Here is a 23218-nt window from a genome sequence, read left to right on the forward strand (position 1 = left end):
TATAAAATACATTGATGAGTTGGATGCTGGAACTGAATGTAATGTAATGTGTCTAGGTTTGCAGATAATGCTAAATAATGGGTGGGATTGTGTTGTGAGGAGGAAACAAAGAGGTTTCAAGGTGACTTAGGCAAGTTGAGTGAGTGGGAAAATACATGGCAAATGTATTTAATATTCATTTATTTATCAGTCACATGTAAATCGAAACATATAGTGAAATGTGTCATTTTGCATTAATGAGAATGTGCTGGGGGGCAGCCTGCAAGTGTCGCCACTCTTTCGGTACCAACACAGCATGCCCACAACTCCTAACCTGTACGTCTTTGGAACGTGGGAGGAAACTGGAGAACCCGGAGGAAACCCACGCAGACATGGGAAGAACATACAAACTCCTTACAGACAGCAACAGGAATTGAACCCGGGTCACTGGCACTGTATTAGCGTCACACTAACCGCTACACTATCCACTTTGGTACCAAAAAAACAGAAAGGCCCTGTATTATCTAGATGGTTCTGATCTGTGCTCTAACTGTTGTGTGAGGTTCCTACTGTGCAGGAGAGACCTAACTGACCCAATACATTTGAAAACAAACCACACAAGGGTAGATTTACTCAAGAGATGTATGCTGCCAAACCATTCGATGCTGTCATGCAAATTAAGACACTTATCTTGCTAATGCTCATTGGCATCATTCACTAACTTCCAATTTGTGCTTTCAAACTGCTTGGTCGGTATAGAATTTGAAACTCCAGACAGAATCAACTAATGCATCTAGATCAGCACTGAAGCCAAAGGCAAAACCAAGACTCCAATAATTTGGCATCCGATTGTTTGGAAATTCTGATGGTCTGGAACATGGCTCACTCATTAGCCTGGGACGTGAGCCAGGAGGCCCAGTGTGCAAGCGGGGTGTGCAGCTAGAGTGGTGCTGGGGCCAGGATTTGGAGAGTGGGCTGGGTGAGTGGCTGGAGCTGGGGTCAGGGTCTGTGACGTAGGTAGATTTATATCTATATCCGGAGCCTGGGTCAGGAGTGCTTGTACATTCCCACTCCCTTCACCGGGTTCACTGGAAAATTTATTGTACTACAGCATAATGTATAAAAAGAAGTAAAAATGTGTTTGGGAATTAATAGCAGTAATGTCAAAGAGTCCGGAAAATCTGCTAGTCCAGCACTGCCCATCCCAAGGGTGTCGGATCATTGGAGTTTTATGTGCCTGACTCCCGAGGAAGGAAGCTGTGCTATGCTGTGAGTGATATGCAAGTACTAACCATTAAAAAGGACTGAAAGGCACACTTGCACCAGCATCACCATTATATTTAAACACAGCAATTTGACTGACCAGTCATCAGCACCAGCAAAATAAATCACTGTCCTTTAGTTCAAGTCAAGATTGATGGCTTCAGATTGATTGCTGCAATCACCATCAGTTGTACCATCCTTAGCAATACCAGCACCCCTGTTATTATGGTATAAAGCACTTTGAGCTGGAAAGACCTTCCCAGGAGCTTCAGAGAGACATGAGACAAAGCAGAAAAGCAGTGAGGAATAACCTACCTAATCTTAAAGGCCTTTGAAGAGTTAACAAAATTGGTTACCATGGGGAAGAAACCAGATTAGATTTTCTCTGGATAATTAATCAGTAGCCAGAAGGGGGTTTCAGAGAAGACGAAGGCTCTAGTAATTAATGACAAATGTTTGGATAAAACATGATTTACAGTGGCAAGATGCCGATAAAAGAAAGTCCAAGAAACCTGCTCCGAGAATCTATTCCAGGTCCTTTACTGTTAGCATTATATGAGGAAAATATAACCAAGCACAGTCTGGATCTAGAGTGTTAAAATGCGGAGAGGAGTGGATAGTTAAAATGTAGCTATATAATTTTACTTGGACCAACAACACATGAAGTATGAAAATGAAAGATTTAAGTTTCAAAGGAAGTTTCTTCCTCTCCTTCCTCGTGATAATTGTGGAACCGTGGGAGACAAATTAAGCAATTCAGTTCATGTCAACAAGTTTCTTTTATAAACAGAAGGACAAGCAGGGTCAGCACTGGAGGGCAGGAGCTCAGGATAATTGGTGAAAGGTTCATAGGAAAATGAGATGAAATTTGCTTCATTTGAGCAGCCTTTTAGATTCATAGAGCCATACAGTGCAGAAACAGGCCCTTCAACCCAACTGGTCCATGCTGACCAAGGTGCTTATCTGTGCTAATCCTGTTTGCCTGCATTTGGCCACATCCCTCTAAACCTTGCTTTTCCACGTACCTGTCCAAATGCTGTTTAAGTGCTGTAGTTGTACCCGGCTTTACCACTTCCTCTGGCAGCTCATTCCATATACTCACCACCCTCTGTGTGAAAAACTTGCCCCTCAGGTTCCCTAAACCTCTCACCTTAAAGCTATGCCTTCTAGCTTTAGACTCATCTACCCTATGAAAAAGACTGTGACTATCTACCCTATTTATGCCCCCCAATAATTTTATAAACCTCTTTAAGGTCACCCTTCAACCTCCTTTGCTTCAGGAAAAACAGTCCCAGCCTATCCAATCTCTCCTGACAAGTCAAGCCCTCCAATCCAGGCAATCAGCACATTTGGATTTGCTTTTATCAGTGTCTTGCCATTGCTAAATTATGTTTTATCCAAACACTTTAGTTAGTTTACCACTAATTACTTGAGTCTTAATCTTCTTTGAAACCTTCAGCTGCCTAGTGAGTTGGAATGATAATGAAGTGCCTTAGGATTGTGGGAAGTCAATCAATTGAACTTCAGAAGGGGTTGCTTATGTACTTGAAAACAGGAAAATTACAGGGTTATGAGGAGACGGAAGGCATGTGAGGTAAGTGGACTATTCGTTGAAAAGGCCAGCGCAAGGTTACTGAAGCAACTGGCTTTCTTTGTGCTGTGACACAAAGAACTGGGCAAATAACTTATTAGGAAAAACTCTTAAAATACAAAGATGTGAGAAAAGTGAATGTTACACAGGGGACAAGTGTCCTTAACTAATGATTCTGATCCCATAGTTATTCCCCAAAGTTAATCTCTTCAACATTGGTGACCTCCCCTAAAGCTCCCAAAACTTGAGTTCAGGGATTCCCAACCTTCACCTCTGGAATTCCTAAACATCCCCTCCTGTCAAATTCCTGGTCACCTGTTCCAATATTTTCCCTGATGTGGCTTGGTGCTTATTTCTGTCTGATAATCATCTTGGGAGGTTTTGCCAGGTTAAAGGCATGATAAAAATAGAAGTGGTTGCAATTACTGAAAGCATATCAAATTCAGCCAACAAATGCAAAGTATTCCTTCAGAACTTTTCTCACATCTTCTGCCTGTATTTCTGTAACTAGTTTTGTCCAAATTGAGAGGCATAGATGGGGTAGATAGTCAAAATCCTTTTCCCCATGGTAGGGGTATCAAAAACTAGAGGCCATAGTTTTAAGGTGAGAGGTAGGAAATTTAAAGGGGAGCTGAGGGACAAATTTTTCGCATTGATAGTGGTTGATATCTGGAACATGCTGCCAGAGGAGGTGAGGAATCATATACAACCACTACATTTAAGAGACATTTAGGCAGGTACTTAAGTAGGCAAGGCATGGAATGATACAGTCCTACAGTGGGCAAATGGGATTAGTGTAGATGGGCAAAAAGGGCCTGTTTCTGTGCAGTACGACTCAATAACTCTGACCACTGCACCCCACTACAGTTCACATCCAGATTAGCGAATACTGTAGTGAATCTTGAGATAACACCTCTGACACTGGTCATAAAGGGGAGATAGTAGACTCACCAACTCTGAGATGCCAGTAAATCACCATGGTCAACGGCAGCATGAGGAAGAGGCAAGGCCTTTCATTCTCTTTCTCAAACTCAATCTTCTCAGATGCAGGAAGATTTCAGGTGGTACAATGGCGCAGCTAGTAGAGCCACTGCCTCACAGATCTAGAGTCCCGGATGCGATCCTGACCTCCTGCACTGTGTGTGTGGAGCTTGCACATTCTGCTTGTGACTGTTTGGGTTTCTCCTGGGGCACACCAGTTTCCTCCCACATGTCAAAGACATGCGGGTTAGTAGAGTTAATTAGCCGATGTAAAATGCTTAGTGTGTTGGTGAGCAGTAGAATCTGGAGAGAGTTGATGAGGATGTGGAGAAGATAGTGCAAGTTTGCTGCTGGTCAGTGCAGACTCAGTGGGCTGAAGGGCCTCTTCCTCTGTTCTTTGATTCTATGATTCTACTTTGTACTTAATGCCCCTCAGATCAATGACGAGTTTTGCTCATGGATACAATGACAATCTTAATTTCCAATACCCTTCACTATCCTGAAAAAAAATTGTGCTCACTTTTTGAAGTCTGCCAGCATTTTCAGTAAATCTTCAGTAGACAGCTTGTTGCTATCCTGCTTGTAAAAAGGTGAGAACTTTCCACTTGTGTCCAGAGAACCTTCAGTATCTTTAAACACTGGTCTGAAAAGGGGAGAAAACACAATTGTTAATTATTTAACTCTAGCTTAATTTAAAAACAGGACCATAGCCTGCAAAAAATGACAACATTTAAATATTTCATTGGCTGTAAACTTTTTGGGTTGTTCTAATGTTGTGAATGGTACTTCTCAAATCCAAGTCTTTCCATTTTTTTTTACGGTAATATCAAACCTGGTTAGCAATAAGATTGTGGAAATCACCACTACTTAACACTTGTTGATTTTCGCACACAACCTCGGTTACGGGTACAATACAGTGCACTGGGAACAATACTACAATAAACTCTGAGACCTTCCTGAAATGGTCTTGTGGATGTTAAACATCCCATAGATCTTTATTGTCCTATTGCTCTGGCTAACATGTCTGTCTCAAACAACACAAAGGAAAAGATACATAGATCAAGGTTTCATTCACCACTTGTGGGATTTTGTTGTTTGTACAAATTGATTGCTGCAGTGCACTGCAAGACCATAGGTAATACCCTGAACACGGTCAACTGATATGAGCAGGATAAGGTACCATGCAGAGTTGGAATCAAAACTCCACAGTTCTGGGAATCAGAAATAAAAACAGTCACTGCTGGATTGAGGCTTCATCTGAGTTAAAGGGGGCAGGGAACCAACACAAGAGAGAAAGTTAATCTTTTAAGTTGATGACCTTTCATTAGAGACAGGAAAGGTCAGAAAGCATGCTTGTTTTATGTGGCAGATAAGTTAATAGTTTAAACCATCTTTGTTCTCCTTCTGTTTCAGATGGAAGGTCATCAACCTGAAATGTCACCTCTGTTTTCCTCACCCCAGATGCTGCCTGACCTGCTGGGTATCCCCGACCTTCTGCTTTCATTCTCTGCATATACAAGTCCTTGTACAAAGAGCAAATATTTCAGTCGTCAACGATAGAGAGTTCAAATGGATCACTGACCTTGCAGCCCAAGCGAAAGCCATCTTGTACCCTCCCAGCCTGCTGCAGAACTGCCTTGCAGCCTTAAGCACTTTCTGTGCAGCCTGGAAATAGAGAGGAAAGTATCAGAGCAATGCTGAAAACAAGTCACACAGTCTGAATACCACTCACACACCTGCTGACCTGCTTCCAAATTCTACACTGTCTTTACTCACATTGCAAGTATATGGCATCCACACTGGCATTGCTCAGTAATCTTGATGATCATTAGGTAGACATAGATTCTACAAACATCAAATATATTCAAGGAGGTAGATATACTTCAAGCAAAAAAACAAGCTGCTGGAGGAAGTCAGTGAGTCAAGTGCCATCCATGGAGGCAAAGGGATAATTGATGTTTCAGGTTGAGCCCCTGCATATGGACTAAGAATTTAGATGGGAGAGAGCCAGTATAAAGAGGCGAGAGGGAGGTGTGAGGCAGGAGCTGGCAGGTGATAGGTGGATACGTGTCAAGGGAGGTTGGTGAACAGATGGAGCCAGGTGGGGGATGGAGCAGTGGACATAGAGGCTGGGAGGTGATGTGGAGGCAACAAATGGCTGCAGATGATGGAATCTGATAAGAAAGTGATAAGTGGAACCAGATAAGGGAGGGATGGTGGGTAGATGGGAACAGTGGGGGGAGGAGAGAGGGGACGCAGTGGGTTGAGAGTATGGGTGATACACAGATGGAACCAGGTAGGAGAGGGGAAAGTGGGTATCATGGGACTGGTGGGGGGGAGGAGGAGGAGGGTTTAGAAAGCACGAGGTGAGCGCGAGGACCTGGGTGGATCAGGAGAAGAGAGATGGGAACAGAGGGGGTGTAGGTTATCTGAAATCGGAGAATTCACTGTTCATGCCATTGGGTTTTAGACTACTAAGGGGGGATAGGAGCCACTGTTCCTCTAGTCTGTGTTTTGCCTTGTGCCTCTAGATACATGGCATACCGTTGGGGGTGATTAAAGAATATGGGGAGAGGATATGTAGTGGGTGCTATGGGCCAAATGGAGTGGTACAGTGGTGCAGTAGGTAGAGCTGCTTCCTCACAACTCCAGAGACCCAGGTTCGATCACAACCTCCAGTCTTGTCTGTGTGAAGTTTGCACGTTCTCTCTGTGACTGTGTGGATCTCCCAAGTTTGCTCCCACTTCCCAAAGACATTGGCCACTGTAAATTATCCTGAGTGTGGACAGGCAGTAGAATCTGTGGGAAATTATGCAGGAGAATAAAATGGGATTAGTGTAGGATTAGTGCAAATGTGTGCTCAATGGTTGGTATGGACGGTGGGCTGAAGGGCCTGTTCCCTTGCTGTACAATGCAGTTGAAGAGAAAGCATTGATGCAGTTCAGGGAAATGTATAAATAAAAAACCTAACACGGAGGAGAAAAATCAACGGAGATGTCAATGGGTGGAACAAGATTGCGTGGGAGGAGGCTCACAGGAGGACAACACAGGCATTCACTCAGAATAAATAGCCCGTCACTGTGCTGCAAGTTCTGTGCAGCAAGCTTTCTCTCTTGGGTTGCCACTGGTTTCTTGTTCTGGCCTCTCTCTCATGACGATACCACCTTCTCGCTCGCCTTTTTGAAGGCAGCACCACCCTACAGGAACTACCCGAGCAATGAATGCACAGTCCTAACATGCCAGAGATATTTTCCGTCTCCAGTGTAGCAGCTGGGAGCAATGCCACATGGGAGGAGCAACAGAAGTCAGGACATGACACAGTCATTGTGGCCAGAGGTATTTACTTGCAGAGGGACAGAGGTAATAAAAGGCAGCACTGCCCAAAAATCCACATCCTACTGAGTCCCATCGCCTCAAAACTCACCCATGACCGCAGCTTGCAAGTCCTCTTCCATGTTTGGCACGGTCCAATCCCAGAATGGTGGTGGGAGGAGCTGGTCAGGAATGGGGATGGAAGCAGGAAGGGTTGGTTACCAGCACAGAGGATGGGGGCACATGACAGTTGAGTGAGGGGGGATGGGGGAGAATGGGGGAGGTGGCAAACAAGGTAGGGGCAGAGCTCGAGGAAAAGGCAGGCACAAGGGAAAGAGCGTGCAAGGCAGGGTGTGTATTTGGTGTGTATCCACATGTGCGAGGGAGAGAGTGTGTGCACATATGTGCATCTGCAGAAGCATGAGCAGGACTCAACAAGCGTTTGTCCAATGAGTAGCAGGGTCGGTAGGTGACGGATATTGGGTGAGAGGATAGTTCGAGTTGGCACTGATATTGGGGAACCCAGAAGATAAATGGTGGGGGTGGTTACAGGATCCCTGGAGACACAGGATGTTAGGTGTTTGAGATGGGGTATTGTTGCTGGATTGGGTATTGCTTACCTGCTTATCCCAGCTCCAGCTACAATAATAAGACCAGACCTCCCTGTGAGTGCCTAACACCAGGTATCCCAGGCCAACATGGTCCAGGTTGCCTGAGACGCCCCCAAAGGAACAAAGTCATCGCCCACAGCCCTGATGTGGAACTCACAATTTTTCTCAATGGTGCAAATCAATAATTGTGAGCTTCACTCACAGAAAAATCAATTTTTGTCACATGATGCTGAGAAAAAGATCATGCAACCTAACTTCTGGGATATGTAACCATAAGTGTTAGCTTTCTCTTGGTACTGAGACATCATTTATAAAGTTATGCTCTGGACACAACCACAAATGTAAAACCCCCAATCAATAAACAAAATCAACTTAGGTAACACTTCCTTCTGTTGTGCGAAAGTTTTCCTAAAGCCTCTCAAGTCATGCCCCAACAATGATTTCAAGTCTGAGTCAGATTATATTTAAATCATTAAATGAAGCATCACTCTGCAGGCAAACTAAAACCTGCAGCAACATACCAACACACCAGTCAGACTGCGGCTGATTTTTTGCCTCAGTGCTTCATCCTTTGATACACTGGCAAGTATATCCTAGGATGCTGTGGGAAGCAAGGGAAGAAGTTGCAGTGGTTCTGGCAGAGACACTTGTATTATCGTTAGCCACAGGTGAGCTACTGGAAGACTGAAGGGTGACTGATGTTGTATCTTTATTTAAGAAGGGCTGCCAGAACAAGCCAGGGAACTACACGGAGGTGAGCCAAACATCAGTGATGGGAAAGTTACTGGAGGGGATTCTGAGAGACAGGATCTACCTGCATTTGAGAGGGAAGGACTGATTAGGGATAATCAGCATGGTTTTGTGCATGGGAAATGGTCTTACAAATTTGATTGAGTTTTTGAAGACGTGACGAAGAAGATTGATGAGGGTAGCACATGGATTTTATTAGAAGGCCTTTGGCAAGGTAGTACATGATAGGCTGATCCAGAAAGTTAAGCACATGGGATCCAGGGTGAGCTAGCCAATTGAATACAAAATTGGCTTGGTGGAAGGTATCAGAGGGTGATAGCGGAGGGTTGTTTTTCAGATCAGAGGCCTGTGATGCGCTGCAGGGATTGGTGCTGGGCCCCCCGTTGTTTGTCATATTAATGATAATGGATGAGAATGTAGCTGGCATGATTAGTAAGTTTACAGATGACACCAAAATTGTTAGTATGGTGGGCAGGGAAGAAGGTTGTCTAAGGTTACAACAGGATCTAGAACAACTGGGAACATGGACCAAGGAATTGTGGATGGAATTTAACTCAGACAAGTGCATTTTGGGAATTTAAACCAGGGCAAGACATACACAGCGAATGGCAGGGCCCTGGGTAGTGTGTCCAGAGAGACCTAGGGATACAAGTACATAGTTCCCTTAAAGTGATAACACAGTTAGGATGGTGAAGGTGGTGTTTGGCACACTGACCTTCGTCAGTTGGGGTACTGAGTACAAAGATTGTGTTATCACATTACAGCTGTACAAGGCATTGGTGAGATCACTCTTGGAGTATTGTATATAGTTCTGGTCGTCATACTTTAGAAAGGATGTGATTAAGCTCGAGAGGGTGCAGAAAATATTCATAAGGAAGTTGCCTGGATTGGAAAGCTCGAGTTACAAGGAGAGACTGGATAGGCTGTTGATGCTTTTCCTTAAGCAAAGGAAGCAGAGGGGTGACCTTTTAGAGTTTTATAAAATCGTGAAGGGCATAGGTAATGTGAATGGTCACAGTTTTTTGCCCATGGCAGGGGAGTCTAAAACTAGAGGGCATAGGTTTAAGGTTAGAGGGGAAAGATATAAAAGGGACCTGAGGTGCAAGTTTTTTTTAAAGCACAGAGGGTGGTGTGGAACAAGCTGCCAGTGGAAATGATAGAGGCAGGAATAATTACAATGTTTAAAAGACATTTGCACAGGAACATAAATAGGAAGGGTTTAGAGGGAAATGGGCCAAACGCAGGCAAATGGGATTAGCTCAGGCTGGCACCTTGGTTGGCATGGACGACTTGGGCCAAAGGGCCTATTTCGTGCCGTATGACAAAGCTATCTCGTTTATCACGTAGAATCCCTCGACATTTTCATCCCACACCAGGATGGTCTGAAGACACTCTGATTTTTCCTTCAACAGAGGCCCAGCCAGTTCCCCTTCACCACACATTCATTCACTTGGCTGGATACATCCTCACATTCAACAACTTCTTATACTCCACTCATTTTCTCCACATCAAAGATATCTGTGGAACTGTTCTTGCTTCATTTCTACAGTCTACATACTGATGACTGCATTTGGGCTGCCGCCATACAGGACTTGAAAATTTCAACACTTTTGCTGCCAATTTCCACACTGCTCTCACCTTCACATGATCCACCTCTGACTCTTCCCTTTCTGCATCTCACTGTCTCTATCTCAGGGGGTATGATAACCACAAATATCCACTACAAGCCCACACACTCCTGACTACATCTCAACTATACCTCCTCCTACCAGTGAGGATTCTATTCCATTTTCCTAGTTCCTCTGTTTCCACTGTATTTGATCAGATGACAAGAACTGTCACATTGGTTCTTCTGAGATATCTTCCTTCTTCCTTAACTCTGGCCTCCCCTCTACCATGTCTATTTACTGCACTTAGCCCCTCTCCCAGACAGGGATCCCAGGTCCTCATCTGCCACCCCAGAAACCTCCACATTCCATGAATCATCCTTCCTAATTTCCCTTGTCTCCGACAAGATTCCACCAACAGATACATGTTCCCTGCCCTATCAACATTCTGGAGGGACTGTTCCCTTTATGACTCCCTGGTTTGTTCCTCCTCTCCACCAGCCACTTTCCTTCTCACAGCATTTCCCCCTGACAACTGCAGGAGTGTCAACCCCAGCTATTTTACCTCATGTCTTCTCACCATTAATGAGCCCAAACAGCCCATTAATGAAGCAGCCATTCACCTGCACTTCTTCCAACTGTGTGTCCTGTCTTCAGTACACATGACATGGTTTCTTCTGGGATTATGAGCTTCGAGTTGTCTGTCACATTAAGTCCCCATCTCACTCTGATCTAAGTGTCTGTGGCCTCTTACACTGTTCCAATAAGACCCAATATCAGCTTGTGAGTACTATCTCAGCACTTTGCAGTTTTCCAGATTCAATATCTAATTCAACAATTTTAGATAATTCACTGATTTTGTTTTTATCAAGACACACCCTTTGTGCTGTCCGTTAACCCAGTTTCTCTCTCTTCACAGACATTGTCTGATCTGCTGGCCATTTCCAGCTCTGGATGGCAATAGCTCTCACCTGGACTTGTATGGCTTTAAAGGGAGCCTTTCTTTCCTTTCTCTCTAAAACCCCTCATTAATCTATTAGGCAGAGAGCTCCATAAATATTGGGAACACCTGAGTAATCCTGGCCTCGCTCTATCAGAGATATTCCCTTTGGTTGATTCACCTCTCCCACACCTTCCCTGCAACTTAATACTAACTTATGTTTCCCTCTTTCCCAGTTCTGATGAATGGTCCTCGATCTGAAGCATTAACTCAGTTTCTCTATCCACAAATGCTGCCTGACCTTCTGAGTGTTTCTGATGCTTCCCATTTTCATTTCAAACAATCTATCATCTTCAGTTTTAAACATCCCAACCTTTCCCTTGCACCAGAGCAAAAAATAATCTGCAGCAGGATTTCAGTGTTTGAGCAGCATTTATTGGGAGGAAAGGAATTATCGGCATTTCAGGCAAGACCCTGCATCAGGACTAAGAGTGGAGAGGGAAGACAGCGTCAACATTTCGGTTTGAGACCACCTTCCCTCTCCACTCTTATCCTGATGCAGGGTCTCCACTCGAAACAGCAGCAATTGCTTTCCCCCCCACAGATGCTGCTCGACCTGCTGAGTTCCTCCAGCAGTTTGTTTTTTTGCTCCAGAATCCAGCATCTGCAACACCTTCTGTCTCCCTTGCACCAGTGCTCCAGACTCCCAATGCCTCTTGTTTGAAGGAGCTGCCATCTCTCTAACTTAAATGCTTCAGATCATTTCTTGCAATTTCCCCACCTAGGAAAACACTAACTTTTAAGACTTTTAATCATTCAACCACTGACTGAAATGTGAAGAAATTGAGTAGGTCAACATATAACAAAGCACCTACCCTCTTTGTGAAGGGGCCATCATTGTACATACCTTGCTTGTGTCAGAACTTTTAATGTATGGCTCAGCACACTGTGCAATCCCCCCTTGCAGCACCTTCTCCACCCGGGCCACTAGGTAGATGTCTGGGTGAGGGGCGGTCACTGAAAAGATCCCCTACAACAAAGATGTACACACAAAAGACATCAGAGCCAAAACAATGGCCACAAGAAACCAATGCAAGTTCTCAGATCCATTCAGGTTTACAACATTGAAGCCCACTGAACCTGATTTATGACTTCAATCCCACTAGATGCTAGTGATCGGCTAGAACCACAGATCAACCAATGGTTTCAAAGGGGATGCCTGCATCTCAGGGGTCACTGAGTCTGACGGGGCACCTTCCTTTCAGGCCAGCGATAAGTACTGCTGATTTATCAGGCCTTCTGTTGTTGTAATTATTCTTCTCTACCATTGATAATGTTGGCCTTTGGTTTAAGAGGGAATAATATTATAAGGTGATGGAACAAGAGGCCATTAAGCTCATCATCTCAACCTGATCTTATTCCAAAGTTTTGAACACAAGATTGTTAGCAACAACAACATGTTTAAACACAATGATCCACAAAACACAAGGTGGTTCCAGGTTCACGGTGGAAAGGTAACAATTGCTAAGTGTTTCACTGACATTGCAGCCAGAGGCCGGGCGAACAAAGGATACAACAGCCTATGATAAGAGGCACTGTCAGCATCTTTTCCGTAATGATCCATAAAGTTTAGGTGGATATGCTGTTCTTTTTGCTGCCATTTATACAAGGATAATAATTGGGGATGTAGTGCAAATCCTAGTTCAGTTTCTCTGAATGATGTTATTGTTCACTGTGACACAGTTAGAGCATTACATATAAATATTTAATACTTTATTGCTCAATATATTTTCAAATAGGAGTTAGTAAAATTGGAAGATTAGTGGTTAGGAATTCATGGGAAACATATCTATATTTCAATATTCAAAGTGCTTCACAAATGTCAGAGAAGAATTGATTCACAGCACATCTTCTCCAAGTGCCCTCTCTGCATCAGCTGTGAAGCAAGGGGAAGGCCACAAAGACTCAACAGCTTGATGAATTTTCAGTCAAAACCATATCAAGAGATTTGGGGTAACAGACCCTCACTGAGTCAGTGACTCCCCGTTACAGGGGTAACAGACCCTCACTGTGTCAGTGACTCCCCCTGTTATAGCAGTAACATACCTGTCACTGTGTCAGTGACTCCCCCTGTTATAGGGGTAACATACCCCTCACTGTGTCAGTGACTCCTCCTGTTATAGGGTAACATACCCCTCACTGTGTCAGTGTCTCCCCTGTTATAGGGGTAAAAGACCCCTCACTGTGTCAGTGACTCCCCCTGTTATGGGGTAAAAGAGCCCACTACCTCAGTGATCCTACCTGTTTCGGGTAACGGAGAAGCTTCTCATCCACCCCCTTTAGGCAGCCACCATGAAAGGCACGAAGGTCCTCACTTGTCTTCCCATTTCCAGCTGTTTCCTCTGAGCTGCCCTGTAACATCTGCCGCACAGCTGAGGGATTCAGGTCGACATGGAAATCCTCTGAGATCTTGCAGTTATTATTCGTGTCAAACAGTGCAAGGGTCATGAAGAAAGGTTCAACCTGCAGTTGGACATATTGCCACAGTAAAATTGGGAATGTGGGTGTGTGCATTTATATAGCACCTTGCACATTTTCACTTCAGTGCAAAGAAGGACTAAACAATCACAATGAAGTATATTTGACGTGTAGTTACTGTTGAAATGTAGAAAATGCTGTCTTTTCTGCACAGCAAGATCCCAACAGCAATAACCTGATAAACCACTGATGGGAAGATAAAGAGCAGCCCAGACACCAGGAAGAACTACTTTCTTCTCATCAAATAGTTTCATGGAATAATTTATATTCATCTAAGACAGCCTTGGTTTAAAGTCTAAAAATAGCAAACTCCCTTTAGAATGCAAGAAGGTCTGAGTATAAGAAGGAGCGATTAAATAAAGCCTTGGTGACACCACACTTGGGATATTGCCTGGTCTGTCTACTCAAGGAAAGGTACACGTGATCAAGGGAGTGCAACAAATGTTCATCATTCCTGGGATGGGGTACTTTCCTATCAGGAGAAGCTAAGTAGATAGGGCCTATACTCGCGAATTCTAAAGAAATGTTCAAAATTTTGTGGGGCTTAACAATGCAGTCATAGAGTTGATCATTCCCCTGGCTAGGGCGACAAGAACCAGGGGTCATGGTCTCAGAATTTGGGATCAGCCGTTCAGGACAGGGATGTGAAGAAATCTCTTCACCCAGAGGAACACAAATCTATGGAAGCCTCTAGTCAAAGTCGAATTTATTGTCATATGCACAAGTACATGTATGCACAGGTGCAATGAAAATCTTGCTTGCATATAGAGCATCACATAGCATCAGAAAAGCAGTATTCACAAGAAAATCACAAATCAAACATAAATTATACACAACTTTTACAAGAAAAAACAAAATTGGAACAAAAAAAAAACAAAGTCCATTTTAGTGCAAAGTGATCAAACCCAAGAGCATTGTGGAGGCTCAGTCACTGAGTACATTTAAGACACAGTCAGATTTTTGCATATTATCATGGAGCCAATGCAGGAAAGTAGTGCTGAGGTAAAAGATCAGCCATAGATTCAGAAAGAGATCCCCATGTAGTTGTGTAATATGTTCCATGAGCCCCACTTAGACCATTCATTGCCACAAGCAGGAAACCAAACAGCTCAGGCATATTAAACCCTCTTCCGGTTTGTGAGATATTTGTGGACAGGAATCTCATCATACACAGAGGTTGCTGAAGCCTTTAAGTATGGTAATAGCTGCCCAGAAATTCCATTGCATTACAATTTTCCTTAAAAAAAATTGTTGTCACCAAATTTAAAGTCATTGTTCTCTGGCTGAAACATGATAATGGCCATTTCTGGGTCATTTTACCAACCTCTGAAAATATCTGCACATTTCACATGATAGAAAACTTTCATCACCCAGCAGTTGTGCCCATGGAGCACTAACAATGGAGACAATTAATCAGCTCTTAGGGCGCGCTGGAATCTCTAGATGTCTATGTTGGTCACTTTCCTCTCCATCAGTCATGATGGGTACTAGCCTTGGAAGAGCTGAGAGATTTCCTGCCTCTGAGAGCAAGACTGTTGGCTCAGGACCTCGAGCCCCTACTACAAACTGACACAATAGCTACAATGCCAATGAAACACTGAGTTACTCGGGTTGCAGTCCCATCGTGCCTGCATCAAAAATATTGCGATACCATTGGAGATCTCCTTGTCATACAAAATGATAATGGGTTTCAATAATGGCTAACCAGTGGGGGAAGAGGAAGCAGGGTCAGTAACTGGTGGATGCAAATTGAAGTTAGAACCGGAAGAGAAAGGGAAAATCTTTCATGAAGAATTGATGTGATTTGGACTGCTCTCCTTGTAAACAGCCTTGCTGTTAACATCCTAAAGGAACTTTGAAACTTCGAGGCTTACAGTCCTATGAGGTAAGAAACAGGGGAGTGAAAGTAACTGATTGTTCTTCCCATGGCCTTGATCGTGCACAATGAATTACCTGACCTCCTCCAGTGCTGTGAAGATCCCATAATACCCCAAAAAGCAGGTTAACCATTGCTGTCTGTGGGAACATGCTGTAAAATGAATCACTATTTTGTCTCCCTAACAATTGCAAAAGTGGTTCAAAAGTAATTTGTTGGCAGTGAAGTGTTTTGGGATGCTGTAGCAATGTGTTCCATAATGTTCTTTCTTCCTCCTTATTTCACTCTTTACAGCAAAAAGTAAACTGCTGGAGGAACTCAGCAGCTTAAGCAGCACCTGTGGAGGCAAAGGGATGGTCTTGTGTCTCCAAGTCACTATATTTAATTGGGAGAAATTGTTAACAAAACAAGCCTTCATCAATTGTTTTCACTGCAATATGAACAGGACTTATTTTGTGGAGTCCCCATGTTAAAATAACTATTTCTTACGTGAACAGATTGACACAAAGAATAGACCATTTTAAGTGCAACTCACATTTGTTGGTGTTCCACCTCCCTGCTCACTGACGAGACCTTGGAGAGCAAAAGTCAAGTTGTGGCATTTTACCAGAAAGCGCTTGCCAAATCTTTCTTCAAACGGCCTCACATCTGGTTCAATGCCTGAAAAATCTAGCTTCTTAAAAACAAAACAAGGATTTCAATAGCTGACATCACAAGTAGATGTCCAAAGAATTAATTAAAATGCCTCCCACAAGTAATTTCAGCAAAGACTTAGTTGTGATATGTTCTGGTTGTATTCCTCCATTGCCTTCAGTTTTGAAGTATACGCATTATGGGTCAAGCCATTGCTGTGTTTTATCTAAATGTTGGGAGTTCAGTTAGCACCCTACTTTTTGTTTCCACTTTTCTTCTGTGACAGTAAGTCCTCCCTGTCTCAGTAAATTGATATGTTCATCATACCAGCAGCAATCAACTCTTACAAGAGGGCATAAGGGCACATTTCACACTCTGCAGTCATAGTATGAAGAGTGAAGAACCTGACTATCCTATGTACAGTTCAAGCATCTTTTGTCCATGTTCCTCAGGGGATCAAAGGGCCCTAAAAGATGTATTTCACTGTGTGTTTCGATGTACATGTGACTAATAAAGAAATCTTATCTTATATCTTATTTTGATCATTAATGAAAATTATGACTCACTACATTGCCCCTACAGTCTGTACTCAATGAAAGAAAGCCCTGAGAAGTACTGGGGTCAGGGAAGAATTTCCAAATGATCTGATTATTGTGATGCAGTGGTTACCTTGCACAACTTATGACCAGTGAATGGACCTGGGTTCTCCTCAATAAATTAACTCTCAAATGAAGAATCCACTCTATGCTTTTTTTTGATTTTGTAGCTTTTCATAATCAGGCCCAAATTTGAAGATTAGCTCACAGAACAAATGATCCGGAAAGGTCAAAAGAACTCATACAAACTAAAAATAGTGCTTTAGTGACAGACTTAATATAGTCACTGTTAAAATGTAATCTGAGACTTCACAGATAATATTGAATAGGCTAGGCATAATCAGAAATTCAGAATTTTCAAACACTTCTATGCACTGTTATAAACATGTCATGCAGATGAATTTAATTCAAATTTGTACGTGTTGAATTTTCTTTGGTGTGAAGCTTGACCACATAAAGTAAAATCATCTTTTAACAGGGAATGGGAATGCATGACAGAATCAGAGCTGTGATTCTGAAAATAGGAAATCAGGTTGTATGGACCAACTCTTGTCTGAGCAATGCTGACAGCTTTGGCTTGGAACAACTAACTCGATCTAGTCCTATACAGTGTCATAAATACACTGAACCATGATCTGTTTCATCTAGGTGTGTAAAACTCAGTGCAGAAAAATAAATTCAGGAAAATTATCAAACTGCCTCATAAATTATAGATAAAACACTCCATTCAATATATCCAAAAAGCTGTGGAGGGTGGTAGAATACACTTACACCCCAGAATACAGTACTTCATACAGCAGATTACTCTGCTGCCATTTCTACCTGTGCCTCTGCATCCATTGCAAACAGTTTACATCTGCCTTCATTTCGGCTGACTTTGTTGTGGTAGTCCGATTCTCGGGCATACTAAAAATGAAGAAGAAGGGAAATATCACCATTGTTCTTCACAGCACGATTCAAGGCTGAGGGTTTTATACATCCACAGACTGCACCATCAACATCTGGTAATTTTTCATCTGTAACACTAATCCGAGGAGATTCAAATCATTTTATTGTTATATAAACTGATGTTGTTTTTAAAGATGAGGGAGTATTGCCCAATGTGATCATCTGACAGAATCACAACCACTGCTGTGGTCATATACAGGGGCTGGTAGAAGTTTCTTATATCAAAATCACTTTGCTATAAAATACAATCTAAGATGGCGGCAGGTACTCTCACAACATTTAACAAGTATCTGGACGAGCACTTGAATCAGCAAGGTATAGAAGGTTACGGACCAAGTGCTGGAAAATGGGATTAGTATTGATGATCGGCATGGACACGGTGAAGGTACTGATGCTCTACTGTCTGACTCAATGATAGTTGCTGGAGAGAGAAACAGAGGTTTACAAAAAAGAACTGCTGGAGATGTGAAATAAAACAGAAAATGCTGGAAATGGTCAGTTCCTGCAGCACCTGTGGAGAAGGTAACAGAGTCAACATTTCGGGTCAACAACTATTTGCCAGAAGTTAGAAATGGGACACATCTTAGGGCAGAGAGAAGAGGAAGGGATGGAGAGACCAAAGGGAATGCCTGTGATAACATGGAGACCGAGAGAGACTGAATAGAAAAGGTTTTGGTGGTACTGACTAGTTAATGGCAGATGATTTGTATAGCTACAAGTAGAAATTGTGAGAATTTCTACCAATTCAATACAACACCCAGTGTCTTTTGCTGTCTGCAAGTCCTCATCCCACCCTCCTTTATTGAAAGGCTAAATATATTCACTGGTAAAATGTAATCTGAGACTTTACAGATAATATTTAACAGGTTAGGTATAACCTGCATAGCTATAGAACCATATAACTAGGTAGAATGGCAGTGATGCTTCACTCCCTGATGAGCTCAACACCTTTAATGCATGATTTGAAAGGGAGAAAAACACTACACATGTGTGAATCCCCACAACATCTGGCAACCCTGTGATCTCGGTCTTGGAAGCCAACATCAGAACATCCTTCAAGAGGGTGAACTCTTGCAAGGCACCAGGCTCTGATGGTGTACCTGGCAGGGTACTGTAAATCTGCACCGACCAACTGGCTGGAGTGTACAAGGACATCTTCAACCTCTCACTGCTGCAGTCAGAGGTTCCCACCTGCTTCAAAAGGGCATCAATCATACATGTGCCCAAGAAGAGCAGGATGAACTGCCTCAATGACTATCACCCAGTACCACTCACATTTACTATGATGAAGTGCTTTGAGAGTTTGGTCATGGTTAGAAGTAACTCCTGGAACAGCTGCAATTTGCCTACTGCCACAACAGGTCTACAGTGGACACAATCTCACTGACTCACCACTCAGCTTTGGAGCACCTAGACAACAGCAGTACATACATTAGGCTGCTGTTTATCGATTGCAGCCTGGCATTCAACACCATCATCCCCTCAATGCTAATCAACAAGTTTCAAAACATGGGCCTTTGTACCTCCATCTGCAACTGGATCCTCAACTTCCTTATTGGGAGACCACAGTCAGTACTGATTGGTAGTAACATCTCCTCCTTGTTGACAATCGACACAGGTGCATCTCAAGGATGCGTGCTCAGCCCACTGCTCTACTCTCTCTACACTCATGGCTGTGTGGCTCAGCACAGCTCAAATTCCAACTATAAATTCTCAGATGACACCACTGTTGGCAGAATCTCAGATGACGATAAGGAGGTGTACAGGAGTGAGAAAGATCGGCTGGTTGATGGTTGAGTGGTGTCACAACAACAACCTTGCACTCAACGTCAGCAAGACTAAGGAATTGATTGTGGACTTCAGGAAGGAGAGCTTGGGAGAACACACATCAGTATTCATAGCTACAAAACCACCAACTTGTCCATTGTCTGTTTCAGACTTTCAAAGCCATATTCAGGAACAACAGAATTCAGGTTACACTGAGATAAATGGGCAAGAAGCCCAAATTCAGCAGATGCAAGTTACAAGGTAGTGGATTGGATGTCTATTGCCTCTCGAGAGAATTAGGGCAACATGTGATGGCTGCTAAGAGAATCCACCCCTGATAGTTCTACCCTTTGATAATTCTACTCACTCTCTCCTTCTTATTCGCACGGTCATAGAGAGATACAGCACAGAAACAGGCCTTTCAGTGCACCGAGTCCACACCAACTATCAAACATCCATTGACACTGATCTTACATTAATCCCATTTCTTAATCCCCTCCTATTCTCCCCCTCGCCTACACACCAGGCAGAATTTACCATGGTCATTTAACCTACCAACCCTAATGTCTTTAAGATGTGGGAGGGAACTAGTGCACCCAGAGGAAACCCACGCAGTCACAGGGAGAATGTGCAAACTCCATGCAGACAGCATTGAGGTCGAGATTGAACCCAGGTCTCTGTTGCTCTGAGGCATTGGCTCTGTTAGCTATGTCAATGTGTCACCCATTCATTCCTATCTCTCTGAACAGTGCTCATAGCAGTGCCAAGAATGCAACTATATGTTCTGAATCACCTTCCATTTGACTTGTAGCAGAGACTAACCACCAAAATCTCAATGCCAGTTATTGACATGCCATGAGCTTTTACAAGTAAAATGACACAATTCCAAAAAGAGAGGCTAGGAACAGCAATCCACCAGGCTTCCCCTCCCAATGTGCCACAATCCCATGTACATTAGGAATTTACCTAAAATGCAATGAAAGGACAGCATCTGGGACCAAGTGACACTGGCTCAAGGACTTCAGCTCACTCCCCAGAAGAAGACCCAACCAGCCAGATTCACAGGAAAAAAATTGTAAAACTGTTTTCAAAGCAACTATGTAAAGTAAGCCAGAAACCACATCAGGCATCAGAAATGTTAAACGCAGAAGTCTACTACTTAGAATAAAACTTGGTTTACATTCCATTTTGAGATTCTTTTTAGTGAAAATTCAGTGTTGCTTAGTTCTTGCATATTGAGGAGGAAGATGCAGAGCCATAAAGCAATAGAAACAGGACTTTCAGTCCACCATGGCCATGCTGACCAAGTGTTGAAACCTCGTGCAATGGGAAGATTTTTTACCATGCCCAAAAGGTCATGAAGCAGGCTTGCCAATCACTATTCATAACTACTCTCAATCATCTGGAGGTGCACAGAATAAGTAAATAAACCAAAAGGCCAGCTACAAGCTGAAGATCTATTCCAGATAACAAAAGGCAGACAGATGAAGTTTAACATGGGTGTGCGAAGTGATGCATTTGGGAAGTTAAACCAGGGCAGGACATACACAGTGAATGACAGGGCCCTTGGAAGTGCTGTTGAACAGAGAGACCTTGGGGTACAAGTATATTGTACTCTGAAAATGGGAACATAATAGACAGGGTAGTGAAAAAGGTTTATGGCATGCTTGCTTTCATTGGCTGAGGCACTGAGTAGAAGAGTTAGGACATCATGTTACAGTTGTACAAAATGTTGGTTAGGCCGCATTTGGAATATCATGTGTAGGTCTGGTCACCACACTATAGAAATGATGTGATTAAACTAGAGAGGGTGCAAAAAAGATTCACAGGGATGCTACCTGGAACGGAAGGCTAGAGTTATCAGGAAAGATTGGATAGGCTTGGTCTTTTTTCCCTGGAGCGAAGGAGACTGAAAGTTGACATGATAGAGATATAGAAAATTATGAGAGGCATAGATAGAGTAGATAGTCAGAGTCTGTTTCCCATGACAGGAGTGTCTAAAACTAGAGGTGATAGGTTAAGGTGAGAGGGATGAGGTTTTAAGGAGATTTGAGAGGTAATTTTTTTTTACACAAGAGTAGCTAGTACTTGGAATGAGCTGCCAGGGAAGGTCATGGAGGCAGGGACAGTAACAATGTTCAAGAGGCATTTGGACAGGTACTTGACTCAGCAGGGCATATAGAGATATAGAATTAATGCGGGCAAATGGAATTAGTATAGATAGGCATGCATAGACGTGGTCGGTTGAAGGACCTGTTTCTGTGCAGTACAACTCTATGACTCCAACACTATCATTTGCAATTGACATCAGTGTGCATTTCTAAAAGAACACATCAAACAGGTAAAAGAAAGAATACCTTCATTAACTCGGGGTGCATACTTTTCTCCAAACTCTCCATCATGCTCTCAGATTTTCCTTGGCTGTAGGAGTCTTCGTCTAGAAATCAAACACATGTTTTCAGATAATCCAAGGTCCGGCAAGCTGGAGACTTAAGCACTGATGTTGCACCTTCCAATTGTGTAGCCTAATCCAGAGCACTGGACGACATTGGGGGGGGGGCTAGGCACTCAGGGAGGTGAGTGCACATAGCTATATCCTACACAGAAGGCAAGGAGCAAAAACAATGATCCCTTTTTGCTGATGTTGGCTTAGGGATGAAAATTGAACCAGGAGGCCAGAAGAACTACCTTCCCCTACTTCAAGTAATGCCATTTGATCTTTTACATTTATCTGAGAAGGCACTTTTACTGCCTCCTGCAAGTCTTGGCAGCTCTAATGATGGGGTGTCCTTCTGCTTTAATGTAGAATTATAGACACCAAGTAGAAGAGGCCTTTTATTCTGCTCTGCCTGTGACAGCCCTTTGGAAAAAAAATAGCAATCAAAAAAGTAAAGAACTGTGAATGCTGGACCTCTGAAATAAAAATAGAAAATGGTGGAAGTACTCCACAGATCTCCAGAAGGTTCATCAAGCTGAAACTTTAACACTGGTTCCTCTCTCTCTACAGAAGCTGCCTGACCTGTGAGCATTTCCAGTACATTCTGATTTTTTTTTAATATTTGAAAGAGCAGTTCTGTCTGCATTGCTAGTAATGAATGCATAAAATCTGCAGGAAGTACCCAGCAAATCAGGAAGTGTCTGTGGGGAGAGAAATACATTCAATGTTTCTGAGCAATGACCCTTCATCATAGCCCTATGTTAGAAAGTAAGCTTGCTGTAAATTCTCTGCAAAATAAAATGTGCTTATAACTTCTTTGATTCTGGTGGTTCATCAACCTGAAATATTTCTCTCTCTACTGAACATTTCCAGCATTTTCTATTATTATTTCAGATGTCCACCCTCTGCAGATCTTTTACTTTTCAACATCTGAATAAACATCCTCTTTCTGAGGCCTTAATGTATTTACGCAAGTGTAAAGTCGAGAATTGTCCATCATTCTCTAAGTGATTCTTAATTGGAGAGTTACGAAGGTTAAGTTTTTTTTGATACAATTAATTTTGTCTTTGTAAACTTGAGCAATTCACATTTTTTTTTAAACCATCTTACATTTTCTTTACCATATGTTTAAAGAAAAATTTGTGTAAATGGGACCAGTTTCTTTACTCATCTACATTCTTCAAAATCATAGCCTTAATAGGGAACAGTCCTTCCAAAGTGCATCACTTCATAAGGTCCATAATCAATGCAATGCCATGCTTCTCCACACTACAGCTTTCAGTGGAATCCAGTCTGGTCTAATCCTAATATTGTCAAATGACTTACTATTCACCCCAGGGCAGACCCACAAGAAAATAAGTGCAGGAGTAGGTCACTCAGCCTCTCAAG

General features: G+C 42.9%; 1 protein-coding gene across 1 annotated transcript in view; it reads right to left on the reverse strand.

Annotated features, from left to right (window-relative positions):
* dock11 (dedicator of cytokinesis 11) overlaps positions 1–23218 on the reverse strand; it is a 251775-nt gene that overhangs the window by 161651 nt on the left and 66906 nt on the right. The window contains exons 9-15 of the mRNA XM_052020888.1: positions 21750–21829; positions 17500–17583; positions 15984–16124; positions 13336–13557; positions 11942–12064; positions 5397–5479; positions 4335–4457 (exon numbers count right to left, since the gene is read on the reverse strand). Of these exons, the coding sequence (XP_051876848.1) occupies positions 4335–4457; positions 5397–5479; positions 11942–12064; positions 13336–13557; positions 15984–16124; positions 17500–17583; positions 21750–21829 (856 nt within the window). The remainder of the gene's footprint in view (positions 1–4334; positions 4458–5396; positions 5480–11941; positions 12065–13335; positions 13558–15983; positions 16125–17499; positions 17584–21749; positions 21830–23218) is intronic.

This window comes from Pristis pectinata, chromosome 8 (genome assembly GCF_009764475.1).
Source record: "Pristis pectinata isolate sPriPec2 chromosome 8, sPriPec2.1.pri, whole genome shotgun sequence".
Lineage (NCBI taxonomy): Eukaryota > Metazoa > Chordata > Chondrichthyes > Rhinopristiformes > Pristidae > Pristis > Pristis pectinata.